Source organism: Porites lutea, chromosome 3 (genome assembly GCF_958299795.1).
Source record: "Porites lutea chromosome 3, jaPorLute2.1, whole genome shotgun sequence".
Lineage (NCBI taxonomy): Eukaryota > Metazoa > Cnidaria > Anthozoa > Scleractinia > Poritidae > Porites > Porites lutea.
In genome coordinates this window covers 8,023,443-8,042,923 of record NC_133203.1, presented here as the reverse complement: position 1 = coordinate 8,042,923, position 19,481 = coordinate 8,023,443, and the positions used below count along the sequence as shown (strand labels likewise).

Below are 19,481 nucleotides of genomic sequence, written 5' to 3'. Positions count from 1 at the left end.
TAACCCCAGATAAATGTTCCTTTCAAATTAATGTTGTGCTTTCCAGATACACATCCGTACATAACTAGATTCAAGAAAAAGCCAAATCTCCGCAACAACATCACATGGTCTCAGTTGGGAAAATAACAACCACAAAAGTGAAAATGTCTATATAGAGCTATAGAGCCCACGATAAAACCTGCCCCCAGCAGGTTACACAACATACTCTTATTTCTTTTCCTCCCTCTAAATTATCCATAACTTTTTCAGGGCTGCCCTCTCTGAGCTTCTGCAATATATTTATTTCTAGTTTTATTAATATTTTTATCCAACACTTAATTCCAAGAGGTAAAATCTTGTCATAAAAGCAATGTGCAAGGTTTTTGTGGTCTAGGGATTTCTTCGATTTTTAACGCCTTAATAACAGTCCCTTTTCCAGGGTTTCTGAGTCATTCAGACAGGATGTTATTGTTCAAGTTTCAACTTGGGAAATTTATTTGCTTTATTAAACATGCATTTGTTACGAAATTAAGATGACTAATTTCGGTAAAAAGGTAGATCTGTGCCTGTAATGGCCACCTTTATAATCTTTTAACAGAAATATAACTGCGCTTAGTTGTTTCTGACATTGCCAAGCAATTGTTTCATCAACTCTTAACCCACAAATATACATGCTAATTACTTGTACCTAGCCTGTTCCAGGCTTCGAGATAGTGGTGAAAAGTCGTTCAGTAAAAAGAAATGCTATTTTTCTCACCACCACCGCCCACTTTCCCAAGTCGGGCGCGTCTTATTTTCCCTTTGTTCGTTTTAATACGTCCGCACTATACTATCTGAGAGCCTGGCACAGGCTAACTTGTACCATGCACCCTGCCCCCTTTCCACCTGGAGTAATGTTTTGAAAGAGGGTGACAATATACATAAGGCAACAAGTCATTGTGACAAACCAGTTCATGTTTATAGGTCATGCTGCCAGTCTCTGTGATGTCAAGCAGGGACACACACCTTAGTATGCATTAAAGTATTTTTGTTAAAAAAATTGTCTATTTGACAAGTCGCACAAATTCAAACTCGTTTCACACCAGTAAAATGCTGATAGCACCAAAGCCTAACCTGTTTTAACAGAACCTCTATCTATATGAAATGATTCTGTCTACTCCAGTAATAGTAAAATATAAGGAAAACAACCTCAATATAACAAAACCTGCTTATAGAAAACAAATTTTCCCAGTCGCTTGGGCGTTCTTTACATCAAGGTTCCACTGTAATGAGAACTCATGTATTCTCTACACTTTTGGTACTGACGAGGAAACTTAGCACCCCCCTCATCAGACTGTGACATTTCATTTATTCATTCATTTGTTTATTCATTCATCAAACCCTCTCCTAACCCAAAATAAACACTAACTGTCAGGTAAATTATTGGAAACAAGATTTAAGCCAAGAATGAGCTATGGGTATCTGTGGACATCATTGGTGCACACTTCCTACCTTCTTATCACTTTATTAATTTTTGGTTGAGGCACAAGTTAAGTAGTAGCATGCTTTTCCAATCAGTGCAAGATTCTAGAAAACTGCCTACTCACCCACCCCTCCCCTCCCCTAACCCAATGTAAACACTTCTTACTCAGGGCAAAATGTTGTGTCACTGGAGGTGTTGGTGGGCAGTAAAGAGGACATTTGTTGTCACCTCATCAGACTTGTGACATTTCATTTCATTTATTCATTCACTTGTTCGTTCATTCATTTATCTACCCCTCTGCTAAGCCAAAATAAACACTAACTTCTCACTAAGGGCAAAACGTCAGGTTCAATTATTGGAAACAAGATTTAAGCCAATAGTGAGCTTCTCCATGGGTATCTGTGGACATCGATCATTGCATATTTTCCCATCAAATCGTTACACATCAAGAATTTTTCTGCGAGGTAAAGCTGCTGGTGAGCTCGAGCTACCATGACACTGATGACCAAAATAAAAACACTAAAATAAGCTGCAGCTTTAATAAGCAAAACAAGAACTTTGAACTTGCTGCACACTTCCTGGCAGATTTCTTTAACACCTTCATCGCTTGACTTATGTTCTCAAACTTGACCAGAATGGCAATCATCGTGACTTGGATTTTGTCATAAATACCCATAGAGAGTCTTAATGATCACCCTTACAAATTATCTGGATACTTAATTAGATGGGAATTGGATTTTTTTTGTGTAATAAATTATTGATATTTTTCACTACTTCATCCCACCAATTTTATGAAAAAATTAAAAATAGTGGATAACGAAGGAGAATTTATTTTGAATGACTGAATTGGATTGTAAAATCCTTGTTTGCTTTGGAAAAAAATTCTGGTTTCAAACACAGTATTAAAGGTAATTAATATTTATATTTTTCACATTTGTAAATGACTAGTTATTATTATAATGTTTTGGCAGTCTCTTTCATGTCCTCCCATGTTGAAATTCCCTGCAAGATAATGAAAAATAATGAAGTGTAGTCCATACATTGTAACCTACAGAAGTTCACAGTCTTACCAGTAAATTGAGGTGGGAAATATTTTTGCATTCACCCATTTTTTGTAGATACAAGACAACTGGTTAGCTTCAAAAAAAGACTTCTATAATAATGCGTATTGTCAAGGTGAGTTGGTGATTTTTATTTCTATCACAACTATCCTTTGCATTTTCTCTTAATAGAAGGGTGTTCCTTCATCGACTGCTTACAGTCGGCTTTTATTTTAAATAATAAAATAATATTATGTCTCTTAAGATACAGTCACCTCTCCTAAAGACAGACACCTTTGGGACCGGTACTAAGTGTCCATCTTAGAGAGATGTCTGTCTTATAGACATAGGAGTACGGGAAATTTTTTGCCAGGGGGGGCGGTAAACCATTTGCCCAAAAAATTCTCGCAAGTGTCCCAAATTTTTACAAAAGAGTCGAAAAGAAACGAGGGCCATACTGCAACAACATAGGCCGTACTGGCGTATGAAGGTGGCTCGATACAGTTTTTCAAGGTAAATGCCAAGTTTGAGCATAAACTACGTCGTCATAAACAAACAATAGGAAAAATTGCCACCACAGTAGATGAAAATTTGTCATCTTGATCAGGGTTGCAATGACATCTGAGTTGTCATAGCATCGAAATCACGCCATTACCTATTTTACTTCAACAAAATTAAAAATTCTCGGCACTGGGAACCTTAGAAAATCGTTCACAGGAGCTTTTTTCGCCAATACGGTCTTCTCGATGTTTGCAAAGTTCAAGAAAAATCTGTAAGAGCTTTATCGAGATAGTTTGGGATGAAGTTTTTACCATAAGGAATACGGTAAGAAAAAGAAAATCGTGAGGTTTGGCCGTTATCTGTAGAAAACGAAACGCTTTTGACATGCAATTTCACCTCATAGTAGTTTTAATCTTTTTAAAAACGTGTGTGAAAGATCATGGAGATAGCTCTGCCCGATTGCTAGAAAGAAGGATTTGATTAGTATGTATCGCGGCGCTCTTGTTAGCAGTTTTGTAAACATTTCGGTCTACTTTTACAAATTAGCGATGGATTTTTTAAAAGAATTAAGATGCTTCTCGTAATTCAAACTGAGAATTAGTCAGCCACTCCTCCGTTTTCAGACCCACCCTGTTCTTCGAGTGGAGATGATTCTAGAAAGTTATGCGAAAGTTTATTCTAATCAATTCACGAGTGGATAGCCCATTCCAGCTAGTGCAGTGCAGTATGGTGCCCAACAATAACAAAAAAGAAATATGTAAATTACTCATCACATGTCAGGTGATTACTGTCTCGTGTGAATGTAACTGGATTATTACGCCGATTTCAGGTTAATATTCAGGTCTTCAAAATAATTAAATAAACATGAAGACGTCTTTAAAAACAGGCTTTGCCCAAATTTTGTCTTGCTGCCCAAAAAAAGCTGAGTTGCCCAAAATTTGGGGGAGTTGCAGCCCCCCTCGCCCCCCCGGCCCGTACGTCTATGCTTATAGAGAGTCAAGTAAAGACAGTAAAGAAAGGCAGGGACCAGGTCTAGGTGTCTGTTTCATAGAGGTGTCCGTCTGATGAAGAGTCAAATAAAGGGAGTAAAGAAAGGCAGGGACCAACTCTAGGTGTCTAGTAAGAGAGAGTCACCTGTAGAAAGATCACATACTGCATAAAAGGAAAAATAGTCTTGCCCTCAGTCCATTCATGTCTTTTTGTAAACAGGCTCAACTGAAACCACGAGCTGGTTGGTGCATTTGTTGTTAATTAAATTAACATGCCTCTGCCTGGAAAATTTCCTTCAAGATGTTGGAGTCACTTGCAAGTGAATGATATTATTTTAGTGTCAAAAGCAATTATTAAGTTTGCTGTCTGCTTAGTTTCTTGGTTACCAAAAAACAAATGCAACATACCAATTTACATAGAGCTATTTGAGCCTTGATATGTGCTGCCAACACTCCTCTTAAATCACGCACTTCCTGTTTCCTGAAGCGTTCATAGTCTTTGACAGCTTCCTCATTAAAAACTCTAAATGACAAACAAAATGCACTCAAAAACAGTTACCAAGATACACTTGAATTCCCACGTTTTTTGTAAAATGAACCTGTATTTACCAGACACACATTTCTAGCAGAGACTAGAGAGGGATCAAGGGTTCCACAGGCGTCTCCTTAATACAGATTCTATGGTTTACAATATATATTCAACAGGTGCAAGACCTGGTTTGCCCAAGTAACCTAATGGAAACTGTTTGTCGGAAACATTATTTTTTGGAAAGATCAGCCTTCAGAAACTACGGCATTGCTGACTTAAATGTTCAGAGCATGTACTTTCCAGTGGAGATATTGGTTTTCTTATAGGAGACATCAGTGTTTACAAACATTGTTTTTTTGTTATTCAAATTTGTAACAAGTGAAACAAAATAATTTTTTGTTACAAGAACCTACGTGCTTCTGGTTGGCACATAAATATCGGTAGGTGACATCAGCTTGAGTAACGCTATACAATGTATTTTGCAAGAGGTAAAAAATGTATTAATTTTTTAACATAATTTGCTCTAGACATCCATCAGCAAAATTACAGTATCGCACCTAAGATCTTCTTTTGTTGTCTTGACAACCTCCTCAGCATCACTAATTTGTTCTTCCAAGTTGCTAATTTTGGTTCCTAATACTTCAGGAGACTCAGCTCCAAATATCATGGACGACAATCCCTTGAATGAAAAACCACTTGATTTGGGTGGGGCTTGTCCACTCTCTATTGCTTCCTGCAGCAAAACAAACACGAAGACAAAAAAAGCAATCTATATGACACTTGTACCATCGGGAGCTGGTGACCCTGGGCCCAGTTCCTGAATGGCGGATCAGCGCTAATCCAGGATTAAAATTATTTTCACTTTTTGTATTTACTTTCTAATGTTGCCTAGAGTAATCTTTTGTGTTATCATTTACCGTATCTCAGAGTAAAGGAGCTTGAGTTGCATGTTCTTACTTAATCTTGGGTTAAAATTAACCATCTTACGAGGAGCCGAGCCGAGATTACTGGTGAATAATTTGGGGACCGCCTCAGAAAGTGATCAGGCACAGATCCACACTGGTTTCCATCGTTTACGGGAATCAGTCTTATTTTTCATTATAAATATATTTTTAATAACAAAAAAAAAGTTGAATCTGGAGAATAGTTTGGAGGAAAGGGACTTTAAGTAGTTAAAATCCAAAAAATTTCCTGGGATACATGCCCCAAGACCCCACTACAAGCTTGTGCCTTTGGCACTCGTTCAGGAAATTGGTCAGTTTTCATCCTAGACCCGTCCTGGCAATCCAGGGCTCTCATTAAGATTTCAAGTTGCCATATAAAAAATTATGTGCAATTTATTATTATTAGGTGAGGAATTGAATGTACAACTGCAAAATTCTTTTGGTTCTATTTTTCTTATGTTGTCTATGAAAGTAGCCAGGGGTGGTAGTAAGGGGAAATCCCTGGCCCCCGACTCTTAGTGACAGCCCTGGTAATATTTCTTGAGCCTGAATATAGCAAAGCCTTTTCAAGGTTGGTTTTATTGGCAGGGTCCAGACTTATGAGTTCTGTTCAATCTAATAATAATAATAACTATTATTATTATTTACAGTCTTTTTTGCCACTTCAATGTACACCTGTAATGTCTAGTTGACTCATCTGCATTGACCCCAGCCTAGCCCCTATGCATTCTCTCTTGACCTGTTGTCAGCGTGAAGTCTGGGAAAGAGCAGGTGGGAGTTCTTGGCAAGTTTCTCTTTGTGACATCACAGGTCAAGGTAGAGTCTAGGATTGACCGCACTGAGAATGCCTAGGGACTAGGCTGCATCTATAGATCCTTATTTCTGACCCTGCAGTCAGTGGTTACAATTTCAGTTTCAAAGCAAATACTCATTAAATTACAAGTGGTTGCTATGGAAACTAACTACTACTGCTACTAGTTGTGTTAGCGCAATGACCTTTTGAGCAATCATGTCATCTCTTTGCGTCTTCTTTGTAGATAAATTGTCCTCTGCCTTTTCTGCATCATACTGACGAAGCTGCTGTCTATGGGCAACTCCCCTTGAAGACACACAATAAAAATAATGCTTATTAAAACAATGACTAGAACCCAAATGTATCTGGGGTAATTCCTACAGTAACTGTTACTGCTATTTCCTGTTGAATAAATCTCTGAACCCTCATAGTTCATTGAAAATGTACTTCAAACCTAAAACAGCGACTTAAACTTACCCATCTTTAGCACATTATGTAATTTTATTTATATTTTATTATAAATGATGTAATATTTTTTGTGGCAAATAATCAATATTTTTCTGTTCAGCTGTGGTTAGCTACTCACTTTACTTTAATATACTTACTTTAAAACATCAGCAAAGTGCAGATATTCCCTTAGCTGCTCTGAAAAGCTCATATCATCATCTTCAAGTACCTCGTCAACAGATGCTGCAAGTCTGTTTCACATCAAAACGAACCCAAGGTAAATGGTTACAAAAGTATATAACACATACAGTCATCAGGAATTTTATATTTTGAGCTTTGGATTGGGGAAAGGAGTAAACAGGGAGGACCTTTATTAATGACCTACATGACGGACCTTCCAACTCTCACGGTTTGGGCTGTCAACTCACAATCTCACGATTTAGCCTCCACCATTAATTTAGCCTTCACGATGAATCAGAAAATCTTGAAATTGCTTGACAATTCTGGTAGAAATCACTCACCAATATTCACGTCTTTGTAACTAGCACCCTTGCAACTTGTGTGACTTTGCTGCCCCAATACTCTCACTTACAGATTTTCAAGCAAAAGAGAGACTACTTACAGTCAAAAAATAATCATGGTTGAAGCTGCATGAGAAATGAAAAGTTGAATTGATAGTCCACAAAAATATTCTACAAAAAATAACAGTGGCCAGTTTAGTTAAAGATTTAAAACAAGCAATGTGACATTTAAAGCCAGGACCAGCTTTTCACGTCTGTTTTTGAGTGGTTTTCTTTGAGCAAGGAACAGTGTATAAACTACATTTTCCTTATGGTTAACCACATGTAGCATCTGACCTGTCCATATAGTGACCTGACTTCTGCAATCCATCACCCATCTCCTTCTCCAATGAACTCCACTCACTGTTAAAGACATTATTTCAACAACCTAGTCAGTTTGCTTTACAAGAGTATCAGTGCCTATATCCAGGCACTAGCTTCCAAAGGAGATTAGAGATTATCTGAATTTGGGTATTGTCCTTTAAATGTCTATCTTTATATACAACATGCTTTTGTTTTCTCCAAAAACAGCAATTTTCAAGTAACTTTGAACTGTAAACTAAAACTTAGAGGATTTACAGAGACTGACCAAACATTAATATTTGGAAAAAGAGAGACAATTTATTAATGTTCACTTCTGTTCAAAAATCATCATTGCCCTGTTTCTTGTCCTTGTATGACCAGGACAGGAGTATGAAAAAACAGCATTATTAGCTGAAGATATTTATGGAAGTTACCTGAAGACTTTGCCATAGTTAGCATGTTGTTTGTGAATAGAATATACTATATCAGCAATGCGCTTTGAACAAGAAAGAAACAACAACACTCATTAGTAAATGAGTTGGTGAAAACAAGTAAACCCTGCTTCAAAAAATTAAGCTAATGCTGTTACCTGTCGAACTTTGATCATAGCCGCTACATTGGTGCCTAAATTTTCAGCATAATGCTTCATGTCTTCAAATCTCCTGGGAAGAAATACTACATAAATTAAAACAAAACTATAAGAAAGAAGGAAAAAACAGGTGTTGCACCAAAGAAGAATGCTTTCAAGCCAAAAATCTGCTCCTACCAAATTTACAGAGATGGCAGATAAATCATTATTCTGTCCATTACAAGTCTTTTCTTAGAATCCAAAGGTATTTTGTTCCATGTTCTTCAAAATATTTATACTCTAATCACACTGAAACGATTATAAAAAGCTTTGTAACTAATCTAAATAATCCCAAAACACAGAAATAGGAGTGGGCATCATGTTCATTCATGGAGCCAGCGTTACAGCATTACAGTCTCAGGGAAGACTACAACAGAAGGTCAACAAAATAAAAAATAAAATCAGGGATGACAAATGTCTCGAATTTGACTCGAACAGCCCTTGCGTAACTTAACAAACCTTAAATAGTCTTTTAGCCCCCCCCCACCCCCCCTAGAGACACCTTTCAAGCACTTCTTAAATACTCCAGACCTGCAGTTATGATGACCATGTAACATGGCACACATACTCTTGTGAGACTAACATAACAATACAAAATATATTTGTTCCGACAAATGATGTTCTGGGTTGAACATAGGACAAACATGTACTATTTGGCTGCACCCTTTCTAGAAATTAACTTAAGGCAGTGCTACCTATCTGGTTCTTTGGCTGAAGCACTCCAACTTTTAAGCCTGGAGTCAACCTGAAAGAAATGACAAAAGTATCAAAAGATTTTTTATTGGAAACCTTGCATACATTGCACTTCATTAATGGGGAAACAAAAAGAGAGATTAATTATAGACCTTGCTTTGGTAATTTGTTGCTTGCACAGCTTCTTTCCAACCTTCCTCCTATAAACAAAAGGTGCAAATTACTCAAATATCATAATTTAAACATTCAATAGACCTTTCCCGCATTCTGCTCCAGTGAGCAAACATAAAAAAATGAGGACAAGGCTCGGGTGCACTATTACATACAAATCACTGTATTTTGTCCACACGAGCCTCCACTTCGTGCCTTTGTTTACAGGAACGCGGGAAAGGTCTATTGTTTGAATGAAACCTTTCAATTTTGTTTATCCTTGCCCTCTTAGACTTTTCAGGATTGGCCATTGTGTTTTCTTCTTTAAAAAGTCCTGAACAGTTACCAGTTTGATTTCTTTACTTCAAAACATAGCTCTAATATAATTCTGTATCATTAATTTTTTATTGAGCTTTTTCCTTAAATTTTACACATAACTTAATAATAATTTTTAATTAGTATTATCCATCTTTATGTCTTGCAGAAAAATAATTGCGTTCGTCAGAACGCATCCTAATCTGGTGTTCCTGTGGCACTAAAGTAGAAATTTTCGAGCTGTCAGGGGCGACTGCAAATTAGCCTCCCCTATTAATATTATCAGGGGCACCTTGGCCGGGAAACTGGACTCCTTTCGACTTGATTTCATTTTCGTGATTTTTCCGTAAGTGACGAACGCAGATCCGTAATCAATGATTACCTCTAGTTTATTACATATGTCATCAGGGGCCCCGTGAGGCAGCAATAATATATTGCAAGTGAGCAGAGATAGTTGCTTACGTACCATACTTGAAATGGTACTTGGTGAACAACAATAACTAACTTTTCCACACAATGTGAGGTAGGTTGGCTTTACGCCGCTTCCACATTTTCCATAATGCACCTTATTTGCCCCCAAATTTTTGCATAACCTTTGTTTTTTATTCTCCTGGGTATTACAGCCGTCCCAAGAGAAATTGAAAACAACGTTTACGCAAAATTTTGGGGGGCAAATAAGGTGCATTATGGGAAAAGAGGAAGTTGCATATGGAAAAGACTGTAACTGTACTATGTAGACTCCTCTCTGAATAATAAATCAGAGGAAAAGTACCTGGTTAAAAAATCCAATGAATGTGAGATCCATTGATAACTGTGGATGTGCAGCACATCTTAAGAGAAAACTCTACAACAAAAAACCAGTAAAATGAATAATGGTAATAGGAATGAGTGGAGTCCAATTCAGTTTGTAATTATGAGCCATTAACAAAATCGGACAGCTGCATAGCAGGAGACCACATTCATGATTAAACCAATAATTATTATTGGTTTAATCATGAATGTGATTACAGACTGAATTAGACATGATCCAAATCCATCTTCGCAACAACATGCAAGAGTGATGGTCTCACCAAAAAGCTGCAAGCTACATGCAAAAAGCTGATAAAAATTTGAAAATAAATCAAACTGACACTGGAAGCAGACCAGCTGGCTCCCTATGGTGGAGGAATCAAAACTTGCGACAAATGAGAAACTAATCCAGTCAGTGGTTAGGGTGGGTTTCAAACCCACAACTGCAGGATTGTAAGTAGAGTGACCTGAACTCTAAATGACAAAGCCATGCTCCTCCCTTCCCAGAGTAATAAGCATCTGTGTTATGCAGGATGTAGGTGTTGGTAAAAAGAAGTTAACGAATAACACAGCAAACAAACTCTACTCCACTCATGCTTACCTCAAGAGCTGCTTTTCGTTTTTCTATAAAATCTGGATCAAACTTGTCTGCTGCTATTCTCAATGCTGCAATTTTAATCTGGAGATAAACACAACAGCAATATTTACAGGAATATATTTCACTTAATAAGGCAAAAAAGTTAAAATAATGGAATCAGAAAAGGTAGTAAGACTGCATGGAGTCCTGTTTGTTCTGTAATCATGTGATTGATCAGTCCAATTTGTTCTCATCACTGGTATGATTATAGACAGTATTAGATGATACAAAGTTCTGTTACCAATGGAAAAAATCTATCAATCATTACTAAAACAAACAAATTGAGGTACCAATTTGTACATGAACGCCCCAAGAGTTTTTGCTAGACATGAAAAAAAAAAAAACTCACTAATTTCATCCTACATTTATTGCAAGTGATGGCCTTTACTGTACAATAATATTATAATACTCAGACATGATGTGTACTGTCCTATTATACTGTCTTATTACACTCAAACTAGGTCAAGTGTACCCCCCAAGAATCCATTAATGACTTTATTATTCGACAGTTTAATCGGTTGCTAGTTGTAGATTTCAGATTGATCTCTGCATTCTTGCATGCATAATAAGCCGTGAATTCACACAAGAGGCAGTTATGAAATTTCTACCAGCTCAGTTTTCCTGAATTTGATGTAAACGTCTTCTAAGAAACTTAATCCATTCTAAGATTTTCAATCTGACCAAATACAGAGAAGTTCTTGTAAAATATTCACTGCTCATTACGCATGCAGAAATGCTGCTTTGAATTTGACACCAGTTAGGGGAATGACAAAGGAATTTGGGAATGACTTGGGAATGACTAACAGCTTCATTTTTCAAATGATCAATTCATTCATAGAATCTTGGCGGGTACACATGACCTGCCTTGACTGTAATGCTGAAATCAGGGCTGCCAATAGCCAAACAGAATAGACAGTTTTGTCATTTTTCCAAAAAACATACTTTATTAAACTCTTCTCAAATGAAAATTAAATACAAATTTAGTATAACTATAGTTAAAAGAAGACTTCTTGGTGGTCTGCTGGTTTTCAACAGAGCAATACTAAACAACTGTCTATAAACTAAAAAATGAAAAATTTCTATGTACATCCCAATAATAAAGTATCTATAGCTGTTGAGTCTAGGGAAGTCCTGCTTGACCCTTCTCTATTTCTAGATCGCTGATTATGATTATGATCCCTGTTTATGACAGTTTTGTCATAGTTATATGACTACTGGAAAATAATAATTTATTATTGTTCTTACCCTTTTTTCTGGCAGAGGGGGGACAACCAACTGAAAGAAATGTGTTCAAATGAATTTTAAACCTTACAAAATCATATTATAGTTTAAGCTATCCATGCTTTTAACAATGAGAGATCAAGCTAATTAGCTTCATTATTGTTATTGTTACTATTATTATTAAGGACATACATGTCATACATGTAGCTTTTGTCTTTAATAATAATAATAATAATAATAATAATAATAATAATAATAATAATAATAATAATAATAATAACAATAATAATAATTAAAAGTGCCTAACCACATATGTTAACTTGCAACAAAATTCACTGATAAGAATTATCTTATGAAGTCAGGAAAAATAAGTGTACAAGGTGAAGAAGCTGAGAGGGTTACTCTGGATTGATAAACAACAACTAGATTAGATCAAAAAGCAGGAACACCTTTTACGTCTGGTGCAGCCCAACCTGGGGGTAAGTATGTGTAGGGAGTCCCCCACAGCTAAGATTGTTCATAAGCAAACTACGGTAATGAATAGGGAGCTCACCCACCACAAACGCCCGAATAGGGTACACACTCCCTTACAACTAATAAAGACAACAACAAAATAGACCAAAAATTTATTTTTACTGGATGCCTCTTGATTTGGGACTTCCACTTAAAGCTAGGCTCACACCTATAAGAAAGGTACATGTAGACTGTAATATTATACACATTTTCCATCCATTTGCTTACCGCTGGAAAGTTTGCAACAAGATAATTTCTTAACAGCTCAAATTCACTATATCGTCTCCATATTGATGATGACATGTCAGGTTCCCCGGCTGGAGGACCTCCATCAATATACCTGAAAACAGTCATCAGAATAGTTTTATACTTTTATTGACAACACATTTATGTTATTCCTATACTCAAGACAAATGTCTAACTTTACAATATGATTACAAATTAACCTTACTGTCAACTGTCAAAATTAACCTTACTGTAAACTATTTTTTAAAATTATTTAAAAAGTTTCGGGGCAACTATGGAATGGCCTTAGTAGCCTGCCAAAACAGCCATCTCTCTTTGCCACTGGCGATGTTTTACTCAGGGGCGGATGTCCCTCCTGAACGATGGCTGTTTTGCAGGCTTGGGCCTTCGCAATGCTTTACATTTTAATGATTACTATTCAAAGAGAAACTTTGATCCCCAGAGATCAAATACATTAATTTGTGAGGTCCTGACCAAGCTTCACATCTAGTTCTTTGCACACATCTCATTAATTTTTTCATAGGAGACAGCAAGAGTTAGCCATGAGGGAATCTGGATCTTTTGGGATCTCCTTTGGAAAAACTCATCAGAGCTTGCTGAGATCTACTTCATCAAACACCAAATGTACAATACTAAAATTAATTTACAATGACGTGATGAGTGAAAAAATAATCTGCATGCTGAGAGCTAACTGAGTTTGAACCTTACCGAGAAAATCTACTTGGTGATTTCCTTGAAGCAAATCCCCTTTGTGAATATTAAAGCCTTCATGGACTCTTACACTTAATTAACACATTGAAATCACAAAGAATTTAAATCATAGTGCAGGGGTGAAAATTACCCTGACCAGTCACCCTGCCCCAATAAAGACCTCTTGGAAAAGCCCCGATGCATCCGTTTATTGACGTTGACTGATCAAACGAGAAACTAGGATCAGTTTAACAAGACCTATGCAGCGTTTGAGCAATCCGTAAATCTTTTTAACAACCATGGGTTAACCCAAATTTTCATCGAGTAATATAAATCTTGTAAAAAAATGGGTACGATGGCAAAATTACTTGTTACCCTAACTCACTTAGTTTCGATGAGGTAAACGGTGTAAGGTTCCTTGAGGATATCAGTGTACCTCTTCTCAGAGTCAATTATCGATATGGTCATTGTATTTAAAAGACTTCCTTCGGGAAAATATTGTACTTTCTTCGCTGACTCTTCCCCTAAATAGTCCGCCATGATGTTTTCCTCGCTGTTATTCAACGCATGCGTACTGTCAGTGTCAGCGGTATCGTAGAATCCAAAATGGCGGATAAAGGTGATAAAGGCGCTGAAAAGAGTTTTTTAGCTCGAACGGCGAGCATTACCACCAAAAGAGCCAAAAGAGCTCAAGAAAAGGTAATGTAACATCATTTTATTCTGTTTCCATGGCTTTTAAAGGTTGGAGCATAATGATCAATTGCCCTCGGAAGTGACATTTGGGTGGTGTTTTGATCCGGTTATCTTGCAATAATTGGCAATTGAAATTTGCAGAGAGGTCCCTAATTTTGTCGTTTTTTTAATCGGTTGTATTTTAGGTTATGCAAAAGCTTGGAAAAGCAAACGAGACGAAGGATTTAACTTTTGATGAATTCGTGACCAATTTTAACAAACAACAGGTAGGGGGACGCGTCTATAAGCTCTCATTAAGAGCGGTATTGTAATCGAAATACATGTACTAGCTGTAGGCAATTAATCTAAGCCTAAGCTTGAAGAAATGTGATTTCTAAAGACTGTTTTTGCCGAAGTCTTCAACGCGACTTGTGTTTGTCTTTATCTGAAAATATTTAATTTGTTACTTGATCGACCTTTTCAGTTAGCGTAACTCAACCGACAGCATGGAATTACTAGCGGAGTGGAGAAATGTACAATATAGAAGGAGAAATGAGCGCTTATTAATATTATACGTGTGTTCACTTGCTTGATAACAATGAGAAGTTTTATTTTCCACTTCATTTTTTAATCAAGTGAAAGAAAATTACCACATTTTATTTCATTTCTCACTGAGAAGAAGTAGATTGTACTAAATAGGTTATCTCATAATTTGTAAGATAAGACCATGCCTTTGAAATAAATTCTGATTCTTTTTGTACAGAGCGCAGCACAGAGGCTACATAAAGAATTAAAAAATTATTATGCTTGCATCAGAGGTGAGAAAAGAGAGAATTTCTTTCCTAATAAAAATTGCTACTTGTAGTCAGAGATACCTTGCCAGCAGAGGACCTTCAGCCCTTTGATCTTCCTAGATAAGTCCCACTTATCTAGGAAGATCAAAGGGCCTCTGCTTGCAGGGTAAGTCAAAGAATGAACAAGCAATAATAACCCTCTAAGCCACAGTGGAGCCTTTGCAGAGAAACAATCACATGGTACAAAAGCACCTTGCTGGCAGGTTAAGCAGTCCGCTAGCTTAGTGGTTAAGCAGTTCACGAGCTTAGCAGTTAAGCGGTCCTCTAGCTTAGTGGTTAAGCGGTTCACAAGCTAAGTGGTCAAGTGGTTCTCTAGCTTAGCGGTTAAGGGGTCCTCGAGCTTAGCGGTGAAGCAGTCCATGAGCTTAGCAGTGAAGCGGTCCTCTAGCTTAGTCGTTAAGCGGTTCATGAGCTTAGCAGTTAAGCGGTCCTCTAGCTTAGCAGTTAAACCGTTCATGAGCTAGGTGGTCAAGAGGTCCAGGAGCTTAGTGGTGAAGCAGTCCATGAGCTTAGCAGTGAAGCGGCCCACAAGCTTAAGTTTAGCAGGCATTCAGTGGTCAATTCCATAAGTTCAGGCTCACATGGTACGTGGTAGCTTTGTACACAGCTAGGTGTTGAGCGTTTGTGTAGCGGTCATGGAGTGGTTGTTTGAGCGTCAACGCAGTCAGTTAACTGTGTGATCATTTTCATCTGGTTTCGTCGGTTTACCTGGTTTTCCTCAGGGCAAGCATTGTTGGCTTCTAGCAGTGTGTGGGGAAAATTTTCAACTCACATGGAACATTATTGGTTCCTCACAGTAAGGAGTATCAAACTGAGCAGTTTTTTGTGGCGCTTGCATTAGCATGAACCCGTTGGAAGTGGTTGCTTTTAGCATTTCCCCTCCCCCCTCACCCTCTATGTCTCCTTCCACTGATTCATCATGCTTCAGTATGACAGGTGCCTAAAAGGGGGGGCCATGGCTGGGTTGTGAGGTTTTGCTAGCCATGGGAGACTTCTAGGGGCTGGCTAGCGACAGTAGAGGCCCCTGGATACTCCACTCACCCACATTCCCTCTAGTTTTTAGTAGTAAATAGTGTTAGTAGTACTTGAAAAATATTATAGTCTTTTTTGTACTTTTAGCGTCTTTTTACGGGTAGGTGTGCAACTACTTGTATTGGTGTGGTGTGGCATGTAGTGTTTATGTGGCATTGGCGTGGGATTCACAGCGTTTGTAAAATTTATGAGGCTTTGGGGTTGGACGTTTGTGGCATTTTTACAGCGTTTGTAGCATTTATGGGGCATTGCGCCGTACGTCTGGCACATGGGTCTTTTTTCTTCATGCTCTGCATAGGTGGGTGTCTCTGGGTTTGGAGTATTGGGCCTCAGGCTTCTCCCAGCCATGAGTCCCTTCTTTCGGAGCATTCAGCTCGGAGGTCCCTTCAGCTTGGCGTGGGTGCTCATGGCTGGAGGGCAGAGGTTTGCCAACCATGGGGGTGTAACTCTGTCTAGAAGCTGGCTGTGCTGTAGGTGGAAGCCCCTGGACATCCCAGGCACCCACCTCCACTAGTGACACAGGTGTTAAATGAAGTTAAGTAAAATATTTTTTTAACACAGGTAACAACAAGGAGCATAGGCATGGTCAGCGGTCAGTCGTTTGGCTCAAGCGGGGTCAGCCTTGCTTGCATCACCTCCATATGCTCAGTACAACGTTTTCCTGGTGGCCATTCTCTTTGTTTAGCCTTTGAATCATTCTTTTACCCCCATCCCTCCCCACTTTATACTTCCACTGATAAATCAGCATGACAGGTACCTGGTTTCATTGGCGTGGGTGGTCATGGCTGGAGGGCACGGGTTTGCCAGCCATGGGGGCGAAACTCCGTCTAGGGGCTGGCTGTGCCACAGGTAGAAGCCCCTGGACATCGCAGGCATCCACCTCCACTAGTCACACAGTTGTTAAAGTTAATTTTATTTCTTGCCAGCAATGTTAGTTGCAAATGATGCATTTGGAGAAGCAGTAAAAGAAGTTTATGAACCTGACTGGCCTGGAAGAGATAAACTTATTCAGTATTTAGAGGTTTGTAATATCATAAAACATCAGGTTTTGAGAAAATGGGTTTATCTTCATCATCGAAAGAAATCACAAGAAGTGTTTCATCAGATAATTATGTAGTTTTAAAGTGGCTTTGTGGAGGCACGTCTGGATATCTTTCTAAAACCTGTTTTGTGTTTGATCTTTGAAATGATATCATACACAGTGAAGATTATTTTTTGACTTCGAAGAAGTGCTCAATGCATAAAATATACAGAACAGGGCTGTCATTAAGGGCCAGAGATCAGGGATTTCTCCCAGCTACTATAAATGTGGTCCCTGGCTACTTTCATAGAAAACTAGAGGAAAGTAGAATTGAAAGAAATCCCTAGCTGTTTGATTTGTCACTAACTAGGTTGATTCTCAATTTCTTTTGTCTCCTAGCCCTAAGTCATGAATAATAAAATTATTAGGGCTACAAGACAAAGGGAATAGTTGAGAACCAACCTAAGTTAAAGAATTTTAACCTGAATTTAATTTTGACCCGTATCAAATACCCAGCAACTTTAAATCTTAGTTACAGCCCTGCAGAGCAAAATACATATTACATTTTAAAGGATGTACATTTTGACTCAGAGTTTCATGCACTAAGCAATCATCAGACTGAAATCTGTTCACTTAGCGCATTTAGTTTGATGATTGCTCAGTGTGCGAAACTCCAAGTTTCAACTTTCCACAAAGTTTACATTAGAATATTGTAACAGTATATAATAATATACCAGTATTACATCATATTCTGTATGATGCTGTCAACAGTAAGCAATGTGATCTGAGTTTAATAATATTTTATTTTTTATGGTAAATTTAGGAATTGCATAATCAATGGCATGAATTAGAAGAAAAACTACATGATGAAGTTATCGTCCCTCTAACAGCTTATCAGAGTCAGTTTCCTGATATCAAGGTACTCTACTCTAACTCAAAGAGAAATTTACTCCTTTTCAGCATCCAATAGTGTTAACTTCATGAGTTTTCTCCTGTCAGATCCTCGTACATCCATAATTTTGCCCACATCACCTTGACCTGTAGCAAATCAAGGTAGGCAGGATTGTAGATGGCCTGCAAAGACATTGTGTAGTATTTTGATCTAAGATGCAGAGGTGGAGTCTTGGAAAGGGTTTTCAGCCTGTAGCCTGAGATAACAGCCACACTTCACAACGCTACTACTGGTGTTCCCAAGAAATGACATCTGATGACAAGTGCAGAAATTCCGTACTGATGACATGTCACTACCCAGATCTGGGTAATTTGGTTGAAGCAAGCATCCCTGTGACCAATCAGTCTGAATTTTGTTTTCACTTTCCCTCGGCACGAATTTTCCAAGACACTTAAGCGAAAAATGGCTGTCAAAAACTGTCAAAAAAAAACTGTAAACACAAATCAACAGCAATTCTCCATAGTCTATACTCCTATCGACCATAGAAATGCTGTTCATTTCGTTCTTCTTCAACATCCGTTTTGACCTCCTCTCTCGGATCCGTGTAAGTAGTCCCTTGAGTTTACCCTGAGCAGACAGTTTCGTGAGTTATTGGCCTGCTACGTATCGACTTCCACTTGAGTTTTAGGGCACTTTCCATTTGTCAGAACTGGCCAGCTGGACCATTACCGGTCCAGTTATTTTGACAATGAAATCAGCTTTTTCCAAGGGTTTTTGCTGAAGAACCATCTCCTTCCTATTCAGGATTTGACTGATGTAGCTGGATAGTTTTGATTAATAGTGAAATTCTCATTATGAAGGAAAGGGTCTTGCCGGTCAGTTCTGACCTATAGAAAGCGCCCTTAAACATTTTGGTGTCATTTCTATGGTCGATAAGAGTACAAAGAATGGAAAATTTGGATTTTTAAAATGAAAACGGTTAGAGTTTTTGTGGGAATAAGCAGACATGGTTACCTTTATTCACTAAGTCTAATGTAACTAAGCAATCAAGGTTTCTTATATAATGTTACACTATTTATTTTGTCTTGTTTTCATTAAAAGGCAAGGATAAACAAACGTGGTAGGAAACTTGTGGACTATGATCGCTACAGACACAATCTAGAAGTAAGCTAGTACAATAATATTGTCTTTTCTAAAATTAATGTAATCCCTCCCTACTTTACAGGATGTAAAACCACTAGCAGCCCACCCACCCGCCCCCCCCCCCCCCTTCACCCCCCGTGAACTGAAGTTCCAGCTACTGCATCCTAATATTTTGACATTACATTATACCCACTCTCCCCCTGAGTGTATCCCAAGACCTTCCACATGATGGAGGGGGTGGAATCATGGATAGATCTCCTGTAGTTACTTATTACACAATGCAGTGTACCTTTAAACTTGTTTGGTTTTGTCTCTTCTTTGACCTCAAGTTTCTTTGAATTTTTTTTTTCTCTGGCAGACACTTAAAGCAAAGGGCAAGACAGCTGATCTCAAGAAATTGACTCAGGTGATTTATACCATTTAATATGCAGTTCTGCA

General features: G+C 38.0%; 2 protein-coding genes across 2 annotated transcripts in view; one reads left to right on the top strand and one right to left on the bottom strand.

Annotated features, from left to right (window-relative positions):
• Positions 1 to 446: 446 nt before the first annotated feature.
• LOC140930352 (sorting nexin-4-like) lies at positions 447 to 14,013 on the bottom strand. Its single transcript, XM_073380034.1, has 15 exons — positions 13,815 to 14,013; positions 12,722 to 12,833; positions 12,005 to 12,034; positions 10,724 to 10,801; positions 10,106 to 10,177; positions 9,021 to 9,068; positions 8,871 to 8,920; positions 8,137 to 8,209; positions 7,982 to 8,043; positions 7,542 to 7,607; positions 6,843 to 6,935; positions 6,441 to 6,543; positions 5,058 to 5,233; positions 4,380 to 4,494; positions 447 to 2,443 (listed from the first exon to the last, which is right to left on the bottom strand). Exons 1-15 carry the CDS (start codon positions 13,967 to 13,969, stop codon positions 2,396 to 2,398), a joined length of 1,281 nt encoding a protein of 426 aa, XP_073236135.1. The 5' UTR covers positions 13,970 to 14,013; the 3' UTR covers positions 447 to 2,395.
• The window catches only part of LOC140930351 (myc box-dependent-interacting protein 1-like), a 34,356-nt gene continuing 28,871 nt past the window's right edge, over positions 13,997 to 19,481 (top strand). Inside the window, exons 1-7 of the mRNA XM_073380033.1 lie at positions 13,997 to 14,128; positions 14,308 to 14,388; positions 14,865 to 14,919; positions 16,914 to 17,008; positions 17,832 to 17,927; positions 19,002 to 19,064; positions 19,402 to 19,449. Coding sequence (XP_073236134.1) covers positions 13,997 to 14,128; positions 14,308 to 14,388; positions 14,865 to 14,919; positions 16,914 to 17,008; positions 17,832 to 17,927; positions 19,002 to 19,064; positions 19,402 to 19,449 — 570 coding nt within the window. The remainder of the gene's footprint in view (positions 14,129 to 14,307; positions 14,389 to 14,864; positions 14,920 to 16,913; positions 17,009 to 17,831; positions 17,928 to 19,001; positions 19,065 to 19,401; positions 19,450 to 19,481) is intronic.